This window comes from Acinonyx jubatus, chromosome B1, assembly GCF_027475565.1.
Source record: "Acinonyx jubatus isolate Ajub_Pintada_27869175 chromosome B1, VMU_Ajub_asm_v1.0, whole genome shotgun sequence".
Taxonomy (NCBI): Eukaryota; Metazoa; Chordata; class Mammalia; order Carnivora; family Felidae; genus Acinonyx; species Acinonyx jubatus.
This window is the reverse complement of record NC_069382.1, coordinates 61,745,146-61,765,192: the sequence shown is the minus strand read 5'-3', so window position 1 is coordinate 61,765,192 and position 20,047 is coordinate 61,745,146. Positions and strand designations below refer to the sequence as shown.

The 20,047-nt window shown below is 41.4% G+C and overlaps 2 protein-coding genes across 3 annotated transcripts in view; one reads left to right on the top strand and one right to left on the bottom strand.

The window, feature by feature from the left end:
• Positions 1 to 4,004: 4,004 nt before the first annotated feature.
• On the bottom strand, positions 4,005 to 5,697 carry LOC106967478 (tripartite motif-containing protein 75-like). The gene has a single exon (XM_015063710.2). The coding sequence runs from the start codon at positions 5,388 to 5,390 to the stop codon at positions 4,005 to 4,007; it is 1,386 nt and encodes a 461-aa protein (XP_014919196.1). The 5' UTR covers positions 5,391 to 5,697.
• Positions 4,119 to 20,047, top strand: part of LOC106967494 (tripartite motif-containing protein 60-like) — a 37,122-nt gene continuing 21,193 nt past the window's right edge. Inside the window, exons 1-2 of one of the 2 annotated variants that reach the window (XM_053216749.1) lie at positions 4,119 to 4,382; positions 17,685 to 17,842. The gene's annotated coding sequence lies outside the window, so the exon portion shown is untranslated. Of the gene's footprint in view, positions 4,383 to 14,881; positions 15,012 to 17,684; positions 17,843 to 20,047 lie in introns of those variants that run through there. The other variant, XM_027068447.2, reaches the window with a different exon arrangement.

The window sequence follows — 20,047 nt, the reverse complement described above, 5'->3', positions numbered from 1 at the left end:
CATAAGTTGGTGGGAAAAGACCTAAGCTCTTTAACCAGATTGTTGGGGTTAGATCCACCACTTACAAGATTGGGTTCAGGTCTGGCTGTAGAATGGCTATAATATTAATGTGGTGAAAACTAAGTAACTTAATACAAACCAGGTGCTTAAAATACTGCCTGGCACTTGGAATGCACAAATGACATATCAGCTCTTACTATTTTGAGTGGTAAATTCCTTCATCTGTGATACGGTAGAGAAACTAGATGCAATGGTTCTATCTTGATATGCAGAAGGCTGAACATATTACTCATGACACTGTCTTAAAAAATATTATTATTTCCATATCAAATATATTTTCTGGACCAAAGACTTAAAGAATCATGTTTTTTGGTCTCTTCCTTTCTTTTTTAAAAAATTTTTTTAATGTTTATTTTTGAGAAAGAGAGAGAGACAGAGCATGAGTGGGGGAGAGGCAGAGAGAGAAGGAGACACAGAATCTGAAGCAGGTTCCAGGCTCTGAGCTGTCAGCACAGAGCCTGATGCAAGGCTTGAATTCATGAACCATGAGATCATGACCTGAGCCAAAGTCGGATGCTTAACCAACTAAAGCACCCTGGCGCCCTGTCTCTTCCTTTCTTAACAAGAAGCCATTTGTCATTACCTCTTTCACTGCTCCAAAACTATTTCCAAATGTTATCAGTAATCTGGTGTTCAACAGTGAAGTAGTTTCTATACAAAACTTTAGGTTTTTTTTGATCTTTTGTGAAGTTGATCTTGCCGACTGTTCTCAGAAATCACCTTTCAGTCTGACAGGTTAACTTTTCCCCTCTGAGAAGTGGGTGATTCCCAGATTTCTTTCCCCAGCTCTTTTCTCTGTTGACACTTTTGTTTCCTTATCCCAAGTCTCCTTATCCCAGAACAGGCTCCAACAGACAGTTACATCCTGTCGCACTGCATGGATATTCTTGGGAGCAACGTGTGAAAGCTTACCCAGGCTTCCCAATATGCTTAACAGCAAAACCTCTTGGTTAGGATAGACAGGAAGCTCTGATATGTTCTACCCAGTCACTTTTGGTGACTTTATTCACACAGAAGCTGAAAACTATCAGAGGTGTATTGCTAACCCTGGCTGGTCTTTTTCCTGATCTCATAAACACCAGCTAGGCGTCTCATTTTTCACAACTCATGCATGAGATTTTTATGGCTCTCACTACATGTAAGGCCCTAAGCCAGAAGCCTGGAGTACAGAGATCGCATTTGGAGCCCCCATCATCAGAGAACTGACAGTCCAGAGAATGGAGAAACATAAGCTATATAATTTAAGGACTTCCTCAATGTGGATGGCTGTCCATTCAAGGAATAAGATAAAGCAAATTGCTTCCTCAACCTAGGTCATCAGGCTCCTAAGAATTATGATTCTTAAGTTTTTTCTTTATCTTCCCAGGAACATACTATTAATATACAAATATGTAAGCCTAGGAATTTTTTGGTTTTTTCATTTATGTTACAATACAAACATGCTATGTCCTTTGCTTTAACACTTAAGTATATCTAGAAATAGTTTTGATATTTGCATATGTAGATCTATTTCTCCTATCATTTCATTAATTTATTTAACTTTTTTAATGTTTATTTTTGAAAGACAGTGGGGGGGGAGGGGCAGAGAGAGAGAGAGGGAGACACAGAATGTGAAGCAGGCTCCAGGCTCTGAGCTGTCAGCACAGAGCCTGACACTGGACTCGAACTCATGAACAGAGAGATCATGACCTGACTTGAAGTCAGACGCTCAACCAACTGAGCCACCCAGGCACCCCATATTTCTTCTATAATTTTAAAACATTCACTGCCTCCTTGATATAAAGACAAATGGGATGTACTTGTGGTAGCGGTGTTTTGGTTTTTGTTTTTTTTTTTTTCGAAGAACCAGTCATGTAATATTGTTATTTATAAATATTAGAAATGCAAAAACAATTACAATACCTTCTGCAACTTTTCCAGGAGAAATGGGGAACGACAAATACAATATTATAATTTTAGAAAACAAGGGTAAATGTCTTATGGTAGTTGGAAAACAAAAATAAATATACCATGGTTCTTGGGATCAGAGTATCCCAAGAACTAACCCGGGATTATATAATATTCTAAATGAAGTTACAGTCACTGCACATAGGCAGAACCCCACTCCATCTGTCAAAACTTAGCTTTGGCTTCAAGACTGCTAATGCCACTAAAGGGAAGCAAGAAATTCTTCTCTACCCTCAAGGTCCTTCAGCTGGACTAAGAATTAAACTTAACATGAGACAGATTAACAGGAGGAGAAAAAAGCGTGCACACAGAGACCCAATATTAAAAATGAAACCTAAAGAAATGGCAAAAGCAGGCACTTTTTATACATTTTAGACAAAGAGGCAGTAAATTTGTGAGGAGTTGGGGGCACCTAGGTGGCTCAGTTGGTTAAGCATCCAACTCCTGATTTCGGCTCAGGTCATGATCTCATAGTTTGTGAGTTTGAGCCCCTCATCGGACTCTATACTGACAGTGAAGCTTGGGATTCTCTCCCTCTCTCTCTCTCTCTCTTCCCTTCCCCTGCTCACTCTCTTTAATTTAAAAAAAAAAATTAAAATTAAAAAAATAAAGGGGCACCTTGGTGGCTCAGTTGGTTGGGCATCCGACTTCTGCTCATCATGATCTCATGGTTTGCCAGTTCCAGCCCCAAATCAGGCTCTCTGCGGTCAGCACAGAGCCCACTCCCTCTCTCTCTGTCCCTCCCCTGCTGTGCTCTCTCTCTCTCTCTCTCTCAAAAATAAATAAACATTTAAGATAAATAAATAACTTTTTGAGGAGTTGACAGGACAAAGAAAACTTATATTTGAGAGTTTCAATTAGTAAGAAATTCTAAACAGAATTTGGGCTAAGGTAGTAAATTAGTGAAAAGTAACAAGGGTACTTTATACAGCCTTTTTGGCTCTAAATTTCCCATCTCTGGTGATAAGTATGGCTCTGTATCTCCTGGTACAGGGATGGGAGGGAATCTTTTACATGGGAGATTAATTTCCTGCTTTCAGGGGCACAGGAAGGTGTGAGTGTCCTTCTTGCATGGCTGTGTTTTAATTGACTATTTCTTTATTTATTTCTGAGAGAGAGAGAGAGAGAGAGTGTGTGTGCGTGTGAGCAAGCGAGTGAGGTGCAGAGCCTGGAGTGGGACTTGTGCTCACCCAGAGCAGGGCCTGAGTTTACAAGATGTGAGATCATGACCTGAGCCAAGTCAGATGCTTAACTGACTGAGTCACCCAGGTGCCCCCTCTTTTTTTTATTTTTTTTTTATTTTAGAGACAGAATGCGAGTGGGGTTGGGCGGGGAGAGGGGAAAGGGGCAGGGAGAGAGAGAGGGAGGGAGAGGGAGAGAGAGAGACAGAGACAGAGACAGAGACAGAGAGTGAGACTCTTAAGCAGGCTCCACAATCAGCTCGGAGCCCAACATGGGGCTCAATCCCATGATGGCCCTGGGATCATGACCTGAACCAAACTTGACAGTCCAACTGAGCCACCCAGGCGCCCCTAAGTAGCTTTAATGTGAAATAACTAATATGCCATTTGATATATTTTGGGGTGGCTTGCCCTGGCTCCTATACCACAAACACACCAAGTGAGTATCAAATGGTTTATTACTCACATAGTGAGACTCTTTGTGGAGAGCATTGTGGCTACCAATCCAAAATGGCTTGAGAGAAGGGACAAAGATGACCCGCTGGGGGTTCTTTTGGTGGTTGAGGAGAGGCACTGGGGGTAAGAGCCTCTGCAGCAGGGACTTTCTTAATTAGAACCACCTCACCAAGTCCAGTGAAGGAACATCCAGTCTGTCCTAACAGCTTATCAAGGTGCGGGGCAGGGGGTGGAGCCAGAGGGGTAAGGGTTAAAAGACATCAGCTTCAAACATCAAAAATGAACTCAGACTCTTTAATGCAAGCATTTTCCACTAACATAGGGAGAAGATGGAACAGACAGAATGATTTACAAGGTGGTTCAGGATTCATCTTTGACTAGACTTATCGTAAGCGATTTTGAAGAAGGCCCAACGGAAAAATAAGGCATAAGTTTTTCTGAAAAAAATTCACTGAACGTATATAAATGTGAATTATTACTCAAATTGTAAAACGAAATTTCTCCTAACTCATAGTCCAGAAAAATGCCAATGTGCTTGAGGTTTACTGAATCCTCTGTGCCATCTGTACTGGTCCAGAACTGGATTTGCCAGCAGCCATTGTTTGGCACTGGTGCTATAAGAGCCCTTCTGGGGAAAGACTCCTTACACACACCCAAGGACCATTCGCCTAGGCCTCTTATTTCTACCTGCCAAAAATGCCTGCCAGCATCAAATCCCTCACAACTCAGGACAGCTGGGTAAGAAGTGAATGTTTGGGGATTACGAGCACCACTCGGTTTCATCTTTTGAAACGTTGCCGTCTTCCTATCTTGCGAGATAAGAAGGTTGTGATGGGCAGTTTCGGGATCGAGGGTCAAATCGACCTGAAATGTGCTGATCATTTTCTGCAGCCCAAAATACTGTGGGGGGAGACTGCAAATCTCCTTCCTTAATTTATATGAAAAGGCTGCTGGGGTCTCTAGGTGTTCGTACATGTTGTGGATACTTTCAATGCCGGTCAGTAAATCTAGGTCTGTCTGCAAACACTTCTCGGTTATTGCACTAAGCAGACTCCTGAGTGTGGAATGGTAGTCTGACATCTGGTTTTTGCCTTCAATTACTTTTTCTTGAACACGGTTCTCTTCAATTAATAACCTAATATGAATTGCACCCTGCTCCTTTCCCAAGAAATGCCTAAATTGTTCAAATTCAGAGTGCAGTTTGTATCTTCGGTTTTCGACCTTCCGTCTCAACTGAAATAATTTTGAGACTTGCATTTTTAACCCCTTTTCGGCATCTTCAACCTGCTTCTTCAGGGGCTCAATGTAGCTTTTGAGCTTCTTCCTGTGGCGGGCCGCAGCTTGCTCAATGGGCGTCAGGGGGTGGTCCTGGTGGTCGGAGGAGGCTTTGCACTGGGGACACAGCAGCTCCAGGTCCTTCTCACAGAACAGGGCCAGGACCTGATTGTGCTTCTCACACAGGGGTCTCTCGTCCTGCAGTTTCCTCTTGCCCCTGGCGCCGGGAAGCTGCCGGACAAAACCAGTCACGTGACATAACTGCGTGTTCCTCCTGAAGTTCCTGTCGGGGCAGTGGTGGAGGCAGACAGGACAGGGGAGGATGTGCTGGAGATGCTCCCAGCACTGCTGGATGCATTGGAGACAGAAGTTGTGCCCGCAGGCAATGGTCACTGGGTCTCTCAGGTAATCCAGGCAGAGGGGGCAGCTGGCCTCTGCGTGGAGCTCAGCCAGGGAGGCTGCAAAGGCCATTGCGTGGTCAGGGTGTGTGTCTGAGGAAACTCCCTTCAGAAAGGCCTGGATCTCTGGGAGCTAGAAAAGTCAGCAGCCGATGACTCTTCGGCCTTCTCTCTGTTCCTTCAAAAGCTGCCAGGAGGTGCAGGTTTCCCGGATGTGCAACACACTGTAGCCACTCGAGCCTGTTTCCGCTCCTTTCCCTTCAGCTCTGCAGCAGCTGCCAGGAGTTACAGCCCCCAATCAGTCTCTGCTTCTGGCATTTTTGTAACCTTTACTCAATGGCTGGGAATCGAAGCTTGCTACGTAATCCTCTTCTAAGGAAAGAGCCACAACTCCAGGTGGCGATGGAAATCAATGACGTGGGGACACAGTTAGCAAAATCCAGATGCGAGCAAGTCTGTGGGACAATTCACCAGGTTCCTTCAAGAGAATAATGAGGAAAAAAAGAATATATATTAAAGAGATAAGGAGCACATATATCATTGGCAATGTTTTATGAGGTTTATTTCCAGTACTCGAATATATAAAAATTAAAAAAAGATAATTGTAGTTATTTGCGTAACTAATAGTGGATATTCGATGATTTTAAAAAAGGGGAATAATGTGGTTTTGTTAACGAAGAGACTCTACATATACTTGAAAGAGACATAGTTTAATATTTACTTATAAACCCTATGATATCTAGGATTTGTTTGACAATAATGAGGGGTAGGGAAGAGTGGGGGCATAATTACTGGGTGCATACATGAGATGTTGGCTGAACTGTGCCCTCCCCAATTCATGGTTAAGCCCTAACTCCCAGTACCTCAGACTGTGACCCTATTTTTTAAAATAATGTCTTCTTTCTTTTAAGCTTATTTATTTATAAGTAATCTCTACACCCAACGTGGGGCTTGAACTCATGACCCTGAGATTAAGAATCACACGCTCTTCTTACTAAGCCAGGCAGGCACCCCCATAACCCTATTTTGTGGTAAGGTCTATAAAGCAACGATTAAGTTAACCATGAGGCTGGTCAGGTGAAGCCTAATACAATATGACTGGTGTCCTTACACAAGGAAGAGATACAGGTATGGGCAGGCGTACAGGAAAAGCCAGGTGAGTAGGAGGCCATCTGTAAGCCAGTGAGGCCTCAGGAGAAACTGAACCCATGCCACTTTGATCTTCAACCTCCAGCCTCTGAATTGTGACAGAACACATTTTTGTTGTTTACATCAACTGGCGTGTGGTATTTGGCTATGGAGCCCCAGGAAACTGACACATTGGGTTCATTATACTATTTTTCGATTCTATAAGTTTAGCATGTTCTATATAAAAACATTTTTTAAAAGGCTAACAATTGTTTTCAGTGTGCACTGCCCCCTCCTAGCCAAGCCAGTCTTTCTCTTCCTTCTTTCAGCTGTAACCCTTATAACTCTCCCCTCCATCCCAAAGTGTCAGATCCCTTCAGCCTGTCTCCCAGGGAAACTTAAGAGATTCAGGCAGACTTAGGGGCGCCTGGGTGGCTCAGTCGGTTAAGCGGCCAACTTCCGCTTGGGTCATGATCTCGCGGTCCGTGAGTTCAAGCCCCGTGTCGGGCTCTGTGCTGACAGCTCAGAGCCTGGAGCCTGCTTCAGATTCTGTGTCTCCCTCTCTCTGACCCTCCCCCGTTCGTGCTCTGTCTCTCTCTGTCTCAAAAATAAATAAATGTTAAAAAAAATTTTTTTTTTTTTAAATAAAACACAGGATAAAGGGGCGCCTGGGTGGCTCGGTCGGTTAAGTGTCCGACTTTGACTCAGGTCATGATCTTTCGATTCTTGAGTTCAAGCTCAGAGCCTGTAGCCTGCTTCAGATTCTGTGTCTCCCTCTCTTTCTATCCCTCCCCTCTCCCCCCCGCTTGCTCTCTCTCTGTCTCTCAAAAATAAATATTAAAAAACACAGGATAAAAATAGAATTCAATTTGGCAAGGTGAATATCTCATAAAAACCTGCTAATTATTTTAAGCGGCAATAATGGTATTAGACATCACTTAAAAAAGATCTTCTAGGTGATATACAAGGAACTGTCTGCAGATGAAATCTGAAGATGCCTAGGGATTTGCCTCAAACTGATAGCACAGGAGAATTGCTGGGACCATACATAGATTGGAAATTAATTTATAATTGTACACGGAGGTGTCCTGGTACATGGGAGTTCATTATAATTTTTCCTACTATTATAGGTAAGTGAACTGTTCTGTAATTAAAGCTTTTTTTCCTAAAGGCTAATCTTCCCTTTCTAACCTAGGCAACTTCTACTACCTCCTTTGAGCTTTCTCTCCATCTCAAAGCCCCCTGGTCCCTGCAGTCCTCTCCTCTGTGATCCTAATCCGCCCACATGCTCTTTCCATCCAGCCACCTCCGCCCCACCCCCACCTTCCCTGGCCACACTCCTCTAACCCCACAGAAATCTCCGGATTGAGGCTGAGGAAAGGTCTCACTGCCTGGATGTTGGAGGGTCTGATTTCACCTGTGTCATCCGGGGCTAGTTGCTTGATCCCCAACCCTTTCAGGGACACCTGAAACAAGGGTAACTATCCTCATCTTCCCTTTTTATTTACGTGTAAGTATAAATACAAACCGAGAACAACCTTTTAGATGTTTTGGTTTTAAATAATAGGAACTTGGCGTGACACAGAATTCCACTGTTTGTAACGCTCTTCCCTTAGTTGGCTTGCTTCATTATAGATTTCCTGATTATTCTTAACATGGTCCTCAAAATTAGATTAATATTGGATAAAATCATGTTAAAATCCCTGGAACACCTAATAAATCTTGTGATTATCACCCAAGAAATTCCGTATAGTTGATCACAACATAAAAAGAAATTGGGTGTATACGTGTCCATATGAAAGTATCAGCAAATACTTAATTGATCTTCAGTTAAGTAATCACACACATATATAAACACTTCACCAAAGTTCACTGGTTAAGAAAATAGAACCGCAGGGGCACCTGGGTGGCTCAGACGGTTAGGCGTCTGACTTCAGCTCAGGTCATGATCTCATGGTCCGTGGGTTTGAGCCCAGCATCAGGCTCTGTGCTGATAGCTCAGAGCCTGGAGACTGCTTCAGATTCTGTGTCTCCCTCTTTCTGCTCCTTTCCTGCTCCCACCCTGTCTGTCTGTCTCTTCCTCTCAAAAATAAATAAACATTAAAAAATTTTTTTAAAAAAAGAAGAAAATAGAACCGCAATGAGCACGGCGTCTGGCACACAGCAGGTGCTCAGCAGAAGCTCCTGGGACTTTCCCACACCTCCCTCAGGTGGGGTCCAGGTGAGCAGCCAATGTCGAGTCACATGCACACCCACAGCTGCCCCCTTCCCCTACTGACTCCTTCTCTGAACCCACTAAATTATCCACTCTGCCGGCTACAAAATCTCTTGTAAATGAACCCAACGGAGCCCGTCCGGACCTGTCTGAAGCCTTCCAGATCACTGCAACTCGGTCGGTTTCCACATTCCCGCCCTCATCCACCTGGGTGAGGCGGCTGCGCGGGCCACCCCAGTCCCTGGTCTGCAGCTTGCTCGCCCCGGCCCTTGCTCCTGCTCTGCTTCGCCTCTCCTTCTGCTCCCTTCCCTGAGTGCCTGCTCACCTGTGGCCCGGGACACACTTGCGTGCCCACTGTAGGATCAGGTCTTTGCTCTGTGCTGGGTCGGGAGCTGTGCTGAGTTCTTAAGGCCTCAGAGGCTGCTGTAGGCTCCACCCACCCGGGACTGCAGGCTCCTCCCTTCCTGGCCTAGCACTTAGTCTTGCCTGCTCTGCGTGGGAGGATGCAACATAGTCCATGTTCTCTGTTAACTGTTGTGTTAAGAATCTGACTCAGTTTAGCTTTATAATCTTGTAGGGAGTTTCCCATCCTTTGTCCGTTTGGAAAGATCCCAGGTGCAATCAACCTCGGGGAAATGACAGGCTCCTGACACTTCCCATCTTCCTCTCCGATTGCATCTTCTGGGCAAAAGCTAGATTTGATTGTCCTTTGTTCCCACCTCCTTCTACTCCTGTACTTAAACTCCCCTCTAATTCCATCAGTGATCAGGTTTCTGAATCCACTGAATGCTTTGAAAAATCCTCGTGTCGTTTCTCTCAATTAGATGCATGATTTGCTGAGCAGATGTGGCTTCTTCTTTGTCAGCCTATTCTAATATCTTCAGCCCTTTAAAGGAGGTGTTTCCAGAAACTGTCCTTTCTCTGTTTTCTAATTCACAAACTCATTCTGTAATTCTCAACCTCCACAGGCTCATAAGCAACAGACAAGCCTTCAGTAGCAGCTTCTTTTTTTGTGCTCATTCAGGAGGTAGAGGCTTTTTAAGGAGTTTGATGAATCTTTCCAAATAGTCTATACATAATAAAAGCAAATATTTATATGCTTTATATGTGTTTTTGTATAGAACATTCTTCTTTGTGTATCTCCAAATGAGAGCAACCTATATATTCAAAGGCTATGTTTCATCTGTTTTTGTCCTGTATGAGCACATATATTTCATTTTTAAAAAACATTTATTTAAGTAATCTCTACACCAAACATGGGGCTTGAACTCATGACCCCAAGATCAAGAGTTGCTTGCTTTTCTGAGCCATCCAGTCACCCCACATATACTTCATTTTAAAATGTGTTGACATTAAAAAAATTTTTTTTAATGTTTATTATTTTTGAGAGATAGAGGAACAGAAAGCAAGCAGGGGAGGGGCAGCGAGAGAGCGAGAGACACAGAATCAGAAGCAGGCTCCAGGCTCTGAGCTCTCAGCACAGAACCTGACATGGGGCTCGAACCCACAGACTGCAAGATCATGATCTGAGCTGAAGTCAGTAACTTAACGGACTGAGCCACCCAGGTACCCTAAAATGTGTTTGCATTTTTAAATAAAAATAAAATAAACTTTTGGGGGCACCTGGGTGGCTCAGTCAGTTGAACGTCTGGCTCTTGATTTCAGATCAGGTCATGATCCCAATGTCATAGGATCAAACCCCAAGTCAGGTTCTGCACTGAGTGTGGAGCCTGCTTAAGATTCTCTCCACCCCCCCCCAAAAAAAACAAACCAGAAAACAAAACAAAACAAAAATAAGAAATACAAATAAAATACAAATAAAATGTGTTGGCATTTTAAAGGAAAAGCCTCAATGGGAAATATTATAAATATGATGAGTGTTTTCTGAAGAACCCCTTTCCCCCCCAAAAAGAACCCCTTCCTTCCCCATTTTCCTAACATGAAAGAAGCTTGAATTTCATGCTGGGGGGCTGGGGAAGATGGTTTTTTGGAACAGTAGTCTGTATCTCCTTGGTTTGCTTTGCTTTCCTTGCTTCTCAATTTATTGGCCTGTCCCGAGGTGAGCAGGACTAGCTTGGACCCTTTTACAGACTTAGCAAGCCAGCCAGGTCACAGCCACACAGCCAGCTGGCCTGCATCAGGGATTCCCTAGCAACTGTCAGGACAATTTGTTCCAGGGGCTTCCTCTTGGACTTGACTTCTTTGACTTGCCCCTGCACTAGGCTGCTGGGACAAGAATTCAACAAACTGTGAGCTGATGGACCCTAAAGTAGGGTAAGTCATTCCTGCATGTACAACCAGGAACTCCCTTCCCTTCTGTACTGGCTTTTCCTTGGGGAACAAAAGATGTTTGTTTGCATTTGTCCTGGGCACCCTGCTGGAGAGGGGAATCATCGTTGGAGTTTTACCCATGTTAGATTTGTTTCATAAAAGGGAGATATTTGGAAATTGGACTTTAATGATCTCTACAATATTAGTGACTCTTAGCTTTCTTCCTCCCCTTCTGTTTTCTCCAAATAGAGGGGTTTGGTTTGGGTCTCTTAGCTGGTTTAGAGAGCCATTTAGTTCAGTTGGTGAAAATCCGACTTTTGGCGAAGAATGAATACTCACAGAGGTACTCTGGGCTTCATTTTGTTTGTTGATGCAGCTTGTGGTACTTTGGACAAAACCAACCATGTTCTTTTTTTTTTTTAATATTTATTTATTTATGGGGAGAGAACAATGGGGGAGAGGAAGAGAGAGGGGAACAGAATCTGAAGGGGCTCTGTGCTGATCGGCTGACAGCAGTGAGCCCGGTGTGGGCTCAAACTCACGAAGAGAGAGATCATGACCCAAGCTGAAGTCAAACCAACTAAGCCACCCAGGTGCCCCTAAAACCAGCTATGTTCTAATTGGAAAATGGGAAATGACTAATTAATGGATCCATAAATTGTAATGCTATCTTGCAATTAGGTTTGTTTTGTAAAAAAGAGATATTTGGAAATTGGGTCTTTAATGTCCTCTCCAAAAATATTAATGAAATAAAGGCTAGATTTGGTTTATATCTTGTTTGTGTATATGTGTCTGTAAGAGTTTTAAATATGAGATATTTTCTCTATTGCTCAAAATTAATTTTGAAAGGAGCTCTATTTAATTGTTTTAAAAGCAAGTGCTTATAAAAATTGGGCATTTTAAAACTCAGAAAGACAGAAACTAACCCAAATGTTTTTCAAGTTCACATAATCTGGGATGATGTTTGGAGAACTAAAATTCAAAGGTGTTGATTTAATTAAAATAGACATGTCTTTAGAGTTATCAGCATTAAATATAAAACTTTCATTTTACCAAAGTTGACTAAATGTCAAATAAACTCATGTTATCTTTGTTGTAATTTGTCAGCAAAAATGACTTCAAATGGTGGTTAATTTTTTCTGCCTCACAAAGTTTTCATGGGTAATTACGTTTTTTCACTGTTTATTTATTTATTTTGAGAGAGAGAGCCCAAGCAGGAGCACAAATGGGGGGGGGGGGCGGGTTGCAGAGACAGAGAGGGAAACAGAGAACCCCAAGTAGGTTGTGCACTGTCAGTGCACAACCTGACTCAAGGCTCCATCTCAGGAACCGTGAGATCATGACCTGAGCTGAAATCAAGAGTCACCTGGGTGGCTCAGTTGGTTAAGCGGCTCAGGTCATGATATCACAGTTTGTGAGTTAGAGCCCTGAGTCTGTCTCTGCAGACAGCTTGGAGCCTGCTAAGGAATCTGTGTCTCCCTCGTTCTTTGCCCCTCCCCCACTTGTGTGTGTGCGCGTGTGCTCTCTCTCTCTCTCTCAAAAATAAACACTAAAAAAAAAAAAAAAAAGATTTGGATGCTTAACCCACTGAGCCACCAAGGTTCCCCTTCATGGGTAATTGTTAAGAGCAAATATGTTAAATAAATAAAAAGGTTTATAGGTAGACTTTTTAATAGCTTCCAAAATCTTTGGTGACCTGAAACTTTGAAGTTTTGCTAGGTTAAATGGTAAATTCAGTTGAATTCATTGGATATATAAGTCTTTTCCAAATAAAATAAAATACTGAAACATTCATTCCTGAACATAGGTTTATCTGCTTTTTGGCTTCTTATTACAGAGAAACTAAAGATAAATTTAGGTCTGCTGGTGAACATGTTTTATGCTTTATTGAAAGTTGTACCATGAAAAAACACATTTCTAGAAATCAAGAAATATCTCCATAAATTTTCCAGAGTTCTAAAGAATTCTGGTGTAATGGTTCAAAATTGGTTACTATTTAGTTTTCACTGGAGATTAAGGTTTTAAAAGTTAAAATTCCGTTAAATGTAATTGAGACTGTGAGAAATGACAAGGAATGCAACTTTGTATGCAGGGAAAATAGGAGGTTTGTAAGAAAGCTATAAGAATGTGAGAATACATTTTTATTGAAGGGGGAAAAAAGTGATTTTGTCCTAAATTGAGACTGATTGTTTAGAGAGGGAAGCCTTATGACAAAATCTAATGAAAAAGAAAGCTGTAGAAAGTTTGTGAAGGAGAATCTTTGGAAAAGAATGGTATGTGTGCATGGTCAGGACTGAATAAAATTGGAGTAAATGAGTATTAACAGTACACTAGTAAGAGATTGGAATTTGGTTTTTCTCTCTGTTAAGATGACAACGTTTTCTTGGACTGTTGGTTTACTCTTAATAAGAAATTATGAACAAAGGGTAATTTTGTTTTTGTTTTTGTTTTTTTATCTACCCCAGAACAAAATGTCTATGTTTTGTCTTCATCAGGTCTTTGATTACTTAAGAAAACTAAATCTTCTCAATATTAAAGGACCTAAGTTTTGCTAACAACTAGGTATCCTTCTGTAGAATCTCTTATTGCCACCTGGGCTAAATAGATAATTAAACATTAAGTTTCATAATGAGCTATAATCCTACTTAGGTATGTGTTTTAATCTGATTTTTTAAAAACTTTCTCATAGTTTTGTTTTTTTTTAATGTTTATTTATTTTTGAGGGAGAGAGAAAGAGACCGAGTGCAATGGGGGAGAGGCAGAGAGAGAGGGAGACAGAATCCGAAGCAGGCTCCAGGCTCTGAGCTGTCAGCACAGAGCCTGATGCAGGGCTCGAACCCACAAACTGTGAGATCATGTCCTGAGCCAAAGTAGGACATTTAACCGACCCAGGTGCCCCACTTTCTCATAGTTTTTTAATTAAATGTTTATTTATTTATTTTTCAAGAGAGAGAGCACACACACATGCACAAACAGGGGAGGGGGACAGAGAGAGAGAGAAACAGAGAGAGAATCCCAAGCAGGCTCTATGCTGTCAGCATAGAGCCCAACACAGGGCTCGATCTTGTGAACCTTGAGATCATGACTTCAGCCAAAATCTAGAGTCGGACAGTCACTTAACCAACTGAGCCACCCAAGTGCCCCTAAACTTTCTGATATTTTTAACAAACTTATGAAAAAATTCAAATTCTAAATAAAGTCTTTTTAAGCAATTAGGCTTGTTTATTTTGTATGTTAAGTTACATGGGAAGCATTGTCAAAGAAATGATGATAAATCCTCTTAGCTTATATTGTGTGAGTAAATGCCATAACTATTCCAAAAATTATATAAAATTCCTCAAGTTTTAATGTGCCCTGATATAAGGTAATCACATGTACTCCTAATTGTTAAAATGCTGTGTGTCACAAAAATAACCAAATTTCCGTATCAACTACAATGTAATGAAATCCCATCAGATTTTTAGCCATGGCCATTTTGAAGCTTTTGTCATTTACAATTATTATTTCACGCTGATACACTTACAAATGTGTTTCAATTTTAAGGAGATTCATGAAAAAGGACTTTTGACAAACACAAGATTCTCATATCTTTAAGATCATAAAACTAAACTAAGAATTTCCAGAACTAATGGAAAAACTGCATTCAAACAGAACAAGAGGGGCACCTGGGTGGCTCAGTCAGTTGAGCATCCGACTTCTGCTCAGGTCATGATCTCACAGTTTGTGGGTTCAAGCCCCGCGTCGGGCTCTGTGCTGACAGCTCGGAGCCTGGAGCCTGCTTTGGATTCTGTGTCTGCCTCTCGCCTGTTCACACCCTCTCTCTCTCAAAAATAAATAAACATAAAAAAAAATTTTTTTAAAGAAGAACACGAATTAGTAACATTAGAACAAGAATTAGTAACAAGAATTAGTAACAGGAACAAGAATTGAGAAAGATGATTATGGTTTTTATTACTCTTGTCTGAAACACTGACAGCTCTCTAATGTTTGCTTTTCCAGTTTAGGGAAACTGGAAAGTAAACACATTGACATGTTGATGATTTCTCCCTACCTGAACCATCCAGAATTCAGAAACTCTCAGTGAGTATTCTTTCATGGCAATTATAGTTTTTTGCTTAAGTTCAATGAAAATCTTCTCCTTGTAAAAGAACACCATTGAAAACATTGGTTAGATTACCAAGGCTTTGACTGGAATGTCATATTTGAGAGGCATGCAGAGACTCAGATATGACAAGACACCTTTAAAGAAATAAAGTTGAGTTTGGGAGCCAATAGAACCCCTCGGAAATTTTGGCTTGATACATTGCTTACAGAGCTCCCAGCAGCCTTACCAAGTGAGTAAAGAAGGTAACTCCTTGGCAAATGTAGGAATCTCAGGATATTTTGGAGACCTCTAGAAGGGAGGAGTTCACCCAAAGCTATAGGTATGGCAAGTATTTGGCTTGGCTTCTGGCCTTGGGAGGCTATTAAAAAGTTCAGTCTGAAATTCCTTATTCAAATGTTCCGGCAGGGGTGTCTGGGTGGCTCAGTTGATTAAGCATCAGGCTCTTGATTTCAGCTCTGGTCTTGATCTCACAGTCGTGGGATAGGAGCCCTGTGTCTGGCTCCACAATGAATGTGGAGCCTGCTCAGTATTCTCTCTCCCTCTTCCTCTGCCCTTCCCCCAGTGGCACATGTGTGCCCACTTTTTCTCTCAAAAACAAAAAACAAAGCAAAACAAAAAAACAGAAAACATTCCAGCAAAGCAGAATGAAAAGACCTATGTGGTATTCTTGCCACACTTATGTAAATAATTAGGCCAGGTGTGTTAAAATTAAATTTATTTTACAAATAAATTAGTCTTAATCTGGCTATCTGATAAATATGAGGGTGATTTCAGAGAGAAAAATTATGTTTCGAAAACACACCTTTGTGGATGTTAGAGGATGTTAGATTCTAGTTCTGGTTGTCTTTGAGTGTTGGTTGTTTGCCTATTAAACTGGGTTAGAACCTGAATTCTTCTTCCTACTTATCTAGCTATGACTCTCCAAACTAAGGTTTCCAATTTTCTCCCTTCTCTTGACTTGAAATCACTGAGAACTAAAACTGCTGTCTTTCCTACATCCCTGCAAACTGAAGCTGGACAATGTGAGAGAAATATCAGAGAAATTGTTGCAATAGCTCCCATCACTCTGTGGGCCACTCAGAAGGATCACCAGAGTCATTGGCACTATGAACCAGAAAAATCCATCAGATTATGTCTGCCCTGCACTCACTCCATCTGAGGATGCTTTGAGTGCAGCACCTAAAAATCCTCTTATTGGCAGCATTTAGACTCAGACACTAGATCTATAATTTGCTCCACGCTGTGTTTTTCTATTGTTTCCTTAGAAATGCCTCTTATTAATTACCCAGGTGCTTGCTGAACAAGGCAGAGTCTATACGATAGTTAAACACCACCTGCTCCACTTACGTTTTTTCCTCAGAAGAACCCATATTGACAAAATTAGACAACAGACTACTTGCATCCAACAAACCTTGGAATGTGAAGCAGAATAGGAAACTGGTTCTCAAGGCCCTTTCCCTGGATTCCTAAAAGAATTTATTTGATTTTAGGGGTGCCTGAGTGGCTCAGTTGGTTAAGCATCTGATTCTTGATTTTGACTCAGGTCATGATCTCATGGTTTGGGAGTTCAAACCATCAGCACAGAGCCTGCTTGGGATTCTCTCTCTCCCTCTCTCTCTGCCCCTCTTCCTTGTGCTCTCTCTCTCTCTCTCTCTCAAAATAAATCAATAAACTTATAAAATTAATAAATGAACTTAAAAAAAGAGAATTCACTCAATTTTAGGGGGACAAATGCCTAGGGTTGCTTCTAAGACCCCAATGGCAAAAAGAGAGTTCCGGAATATTTCATAAGTCTGGTCAAATTGTTCTATTCCACAATTGCCTCTCTTTGACCCTGTCCAACAAGAAGCAGTCAGATGAGAGATGATGTCCCCTTGTCCTGATCCTACAAGATTATGGAACGGAACGTTGATGTTGGGGAATTATAACTTAGCATGACTAACTCCACGTTGCTTCTGTTTCCCTGCTACTGTGCCCTGGAGCTTAGAAACTTCTATTTGGCCCTGCACATAGACATGTTGCAGCTAAGATTTGCAAACTTCTGCTTTTCACCTGAAATATATCTCGCCCAAGGAGATAAGGGAGTACATGTAGAAATGACTATGCTATATTTAAGATTCACAGAAATGATATGACTAGATTCCTCTACAATAAGGTCAATTGACTAGAGATAAAGAACTTACACACCTTCCTCAGATATAATCAGAGGTCAGTCATCTTTTGGCTCCCTCCCCTTCCCACTTTTCCTAACATAAAAGAAGCTCAAATTTCATGCGGGAGGGAGATGGTTCTTTGGGACAATAGTCTGCCATCTCACAGGTTTGCTGGCTTTCCAGATAAAGTCACTTGCTTTGCCCCCAGCATCTTGCCTCTTGACTTATTGGCTTGTCATGTAGTGTGAGCAGAGGAAGCTTGGACTTGGGTGACATAGCTACATTTTACTGACTAACCACGTTGTATGCGCTGTTTCAAGTGTTTGTCTAAAAATCTAATTGAAAAATAAATAAATAAATAAATATCTAATTGAATCTCTGTAGCTAACTTCTGAAGCAGCGACTATTATTATCTTCAATATACAGAACTGAGAAATGAGCTTACAATGGGTAACTTAGGCAAAGTCCAATATGATTGTGTTCTTATAAGAACAGGAAGAGGCATTGTGGATGCATGGGTAAATAGAAGAAGCCATGTGAAGACACAGGCATAAGCAGGCCATTGGCAAGCCAAAGAGAGAGGCCTCTGAAGCAAACGAACCCACGACACCTTGATTTGGACTCCTGGCCTCCAGAACTGGGAGAAAGTAAAGGTCTGTGGTATTTTGTTTGGCCGCCTTGATGATTAATACAGGTATCACCACTCTTTTGAATACTGCTTAGCTGAATGGTGTGAATGCTATCACACTGTAATTTTATCTTATTTTTATTTATTATTTTTTATGTAAAATAGCTATTTATTCGGCCCCTTGTCATGCCAAAATGTTTTGTGCATATACCACTATAATTAGCATGTCCTCTGTATAACAGGTAAAATTGAACATCAAATTATATTTCATGTTACCTGATTATATAAAAAATATAAAGCGAAAATGATTTATCAATTCCTTTTAACGTTACTAGTAAACAATTCAGGAGTGGAAATGAAGCACAAAATCTTAGTAAAAGATGACACAGGGAGAGGGGTGCCTGGGTGGCTCAGTCGGTTAAGTGGCTGACTTCAGCTCAGGTCATGATCTCACGGTCCGTGAGTTCCAGCCCCGTGTCGGGCTCTGTGCCGACAGCTCAGAGCCTGGAGCCTGTTTCAGATTCTGTGTCTCCCTCTCTCTGACCCTACCCCATTCATGATCTGTCTCTCTCTGTCTCAAAAATAAATAAACGTTAAAAATTTGTTTTTAAAAATAAAGAAAATATGACACAGGAAGAGCAATAATGTAATTCTCATTTAAATTGTCATTATTTGTTATGAATATACAAAGACAAATTTCTCAAATGTTATATTCACTAAGATTCTGGCAATAGCTTCATGTAACAAGACACAGCATCCCAGGCCTGCCACTCATCTTGTTTATGGTAAGTCTCAGCTTCAATACGAAGCTGTCTAAAGAAAAAAAAAAAGTCAAAAGCCTGCTTTTTTTACATGCTAAGTATCTCGGGAAGCATGCCATTAAACACAGTATGGATTTTAGGTAGCAAGAATACGGAGTTAATAAAAGCTAAACCCGGCAGCCTAAACAAAAGGCATACAGAAATAAAATAACGATCACTGGGTGCGTAAAATTTTCCTGACTGGTTAAAACTAACAGCATAAAACATGCATTTTAGAACCTTTCGCTGTCAAGTGCAAAAAGTACCAGTGTCTGTTTGCAATGATTCCTCTCCAAAGCCAGAGCGTAGTCAAAATTAATTCAAATGCTGTAACACATTCTAATGCTAAAAAAAAATACAGTATCGGGGCGCCTGGGTGGCTCGGTCGGTTAAGCGGCCGACTTTGGCTCAGGTCACGATCTCGTGGTCCGTGAGTTTGAGCCCCGCGTCGGGCTCTGTGCTGACAGTTCAGAGCCTGGAGCCTGTTTCAGATTCTGTGTCTCCCTCTCTCTGACCCTCCCCTGTTCGTGCTCTGTCTCTCTCTGTCTCAAAAATAAATAAACGTTAAAAAAAAAAAAATACAGTATCATTGAAGCGGAGATAAATCCCAGAGCTTTTGGGGCTTCCTCGTGCTGCAAAGGACTGTCACTCTGGTTCATTGAAAGCAGCAAATGACAAGAGTCCAAGGATGTCTAAGGGCAAGACTGCTGTACCCACAGTTCTGACCTCCCCATGAAGCATGGCTACTGTGTCCACAAACATAGGATGTATGAAGAGAAAAGGCACGCTATTCTGCTAGCTAAAGAGAGAGATTGCGAACCACCCCTCCCCACCCTAAAAGCTCCTTCCCAGGTAAAAAAGTATTTAAGAGGAGGAAAACTAAAATATGCTTATCTACAGAGTAAGGATTTTGAAACATCAATGTAATCCCTATTTCAAAATGTTAACTAGAGTCATCTGATCATTTCTGATTATATCTTAATGATACATCCAGATTCGATTTCTGTTGATTTATCTTAGATACTTCTAGTCAAAAATATTAACTTTATCCCCAAATATCTTAGCCAGTAGTGCAACTGCAATGTATTATCTCCCAGAGTCGTTAAGCACTGGAAAAGAAAAAAAAAACAGATGTTCAAACAGAGGCAACAGTTACGGCCCTTTCACACAACGGCATCTGAAGCATGCCATTAAACACAGTATGGATTTTAGGTAGCAACAGTCCAGGAATAATTGTAAAAACAAGAAAACTCATGCATTTTAGTAATTATGTCATAATTTTCACAGTTGAAATTTTCTTAGACACTGCACTTTGTAAGGGAATCCTGATTTTTCTTAATGTTATGGTGAGTCAGGACTTGAACTAGGAGCCTTCTTTTTCTTCTCACTGTGTTTCTTTAATGTTTATTTATTTTTGAGAGAGAGAGACA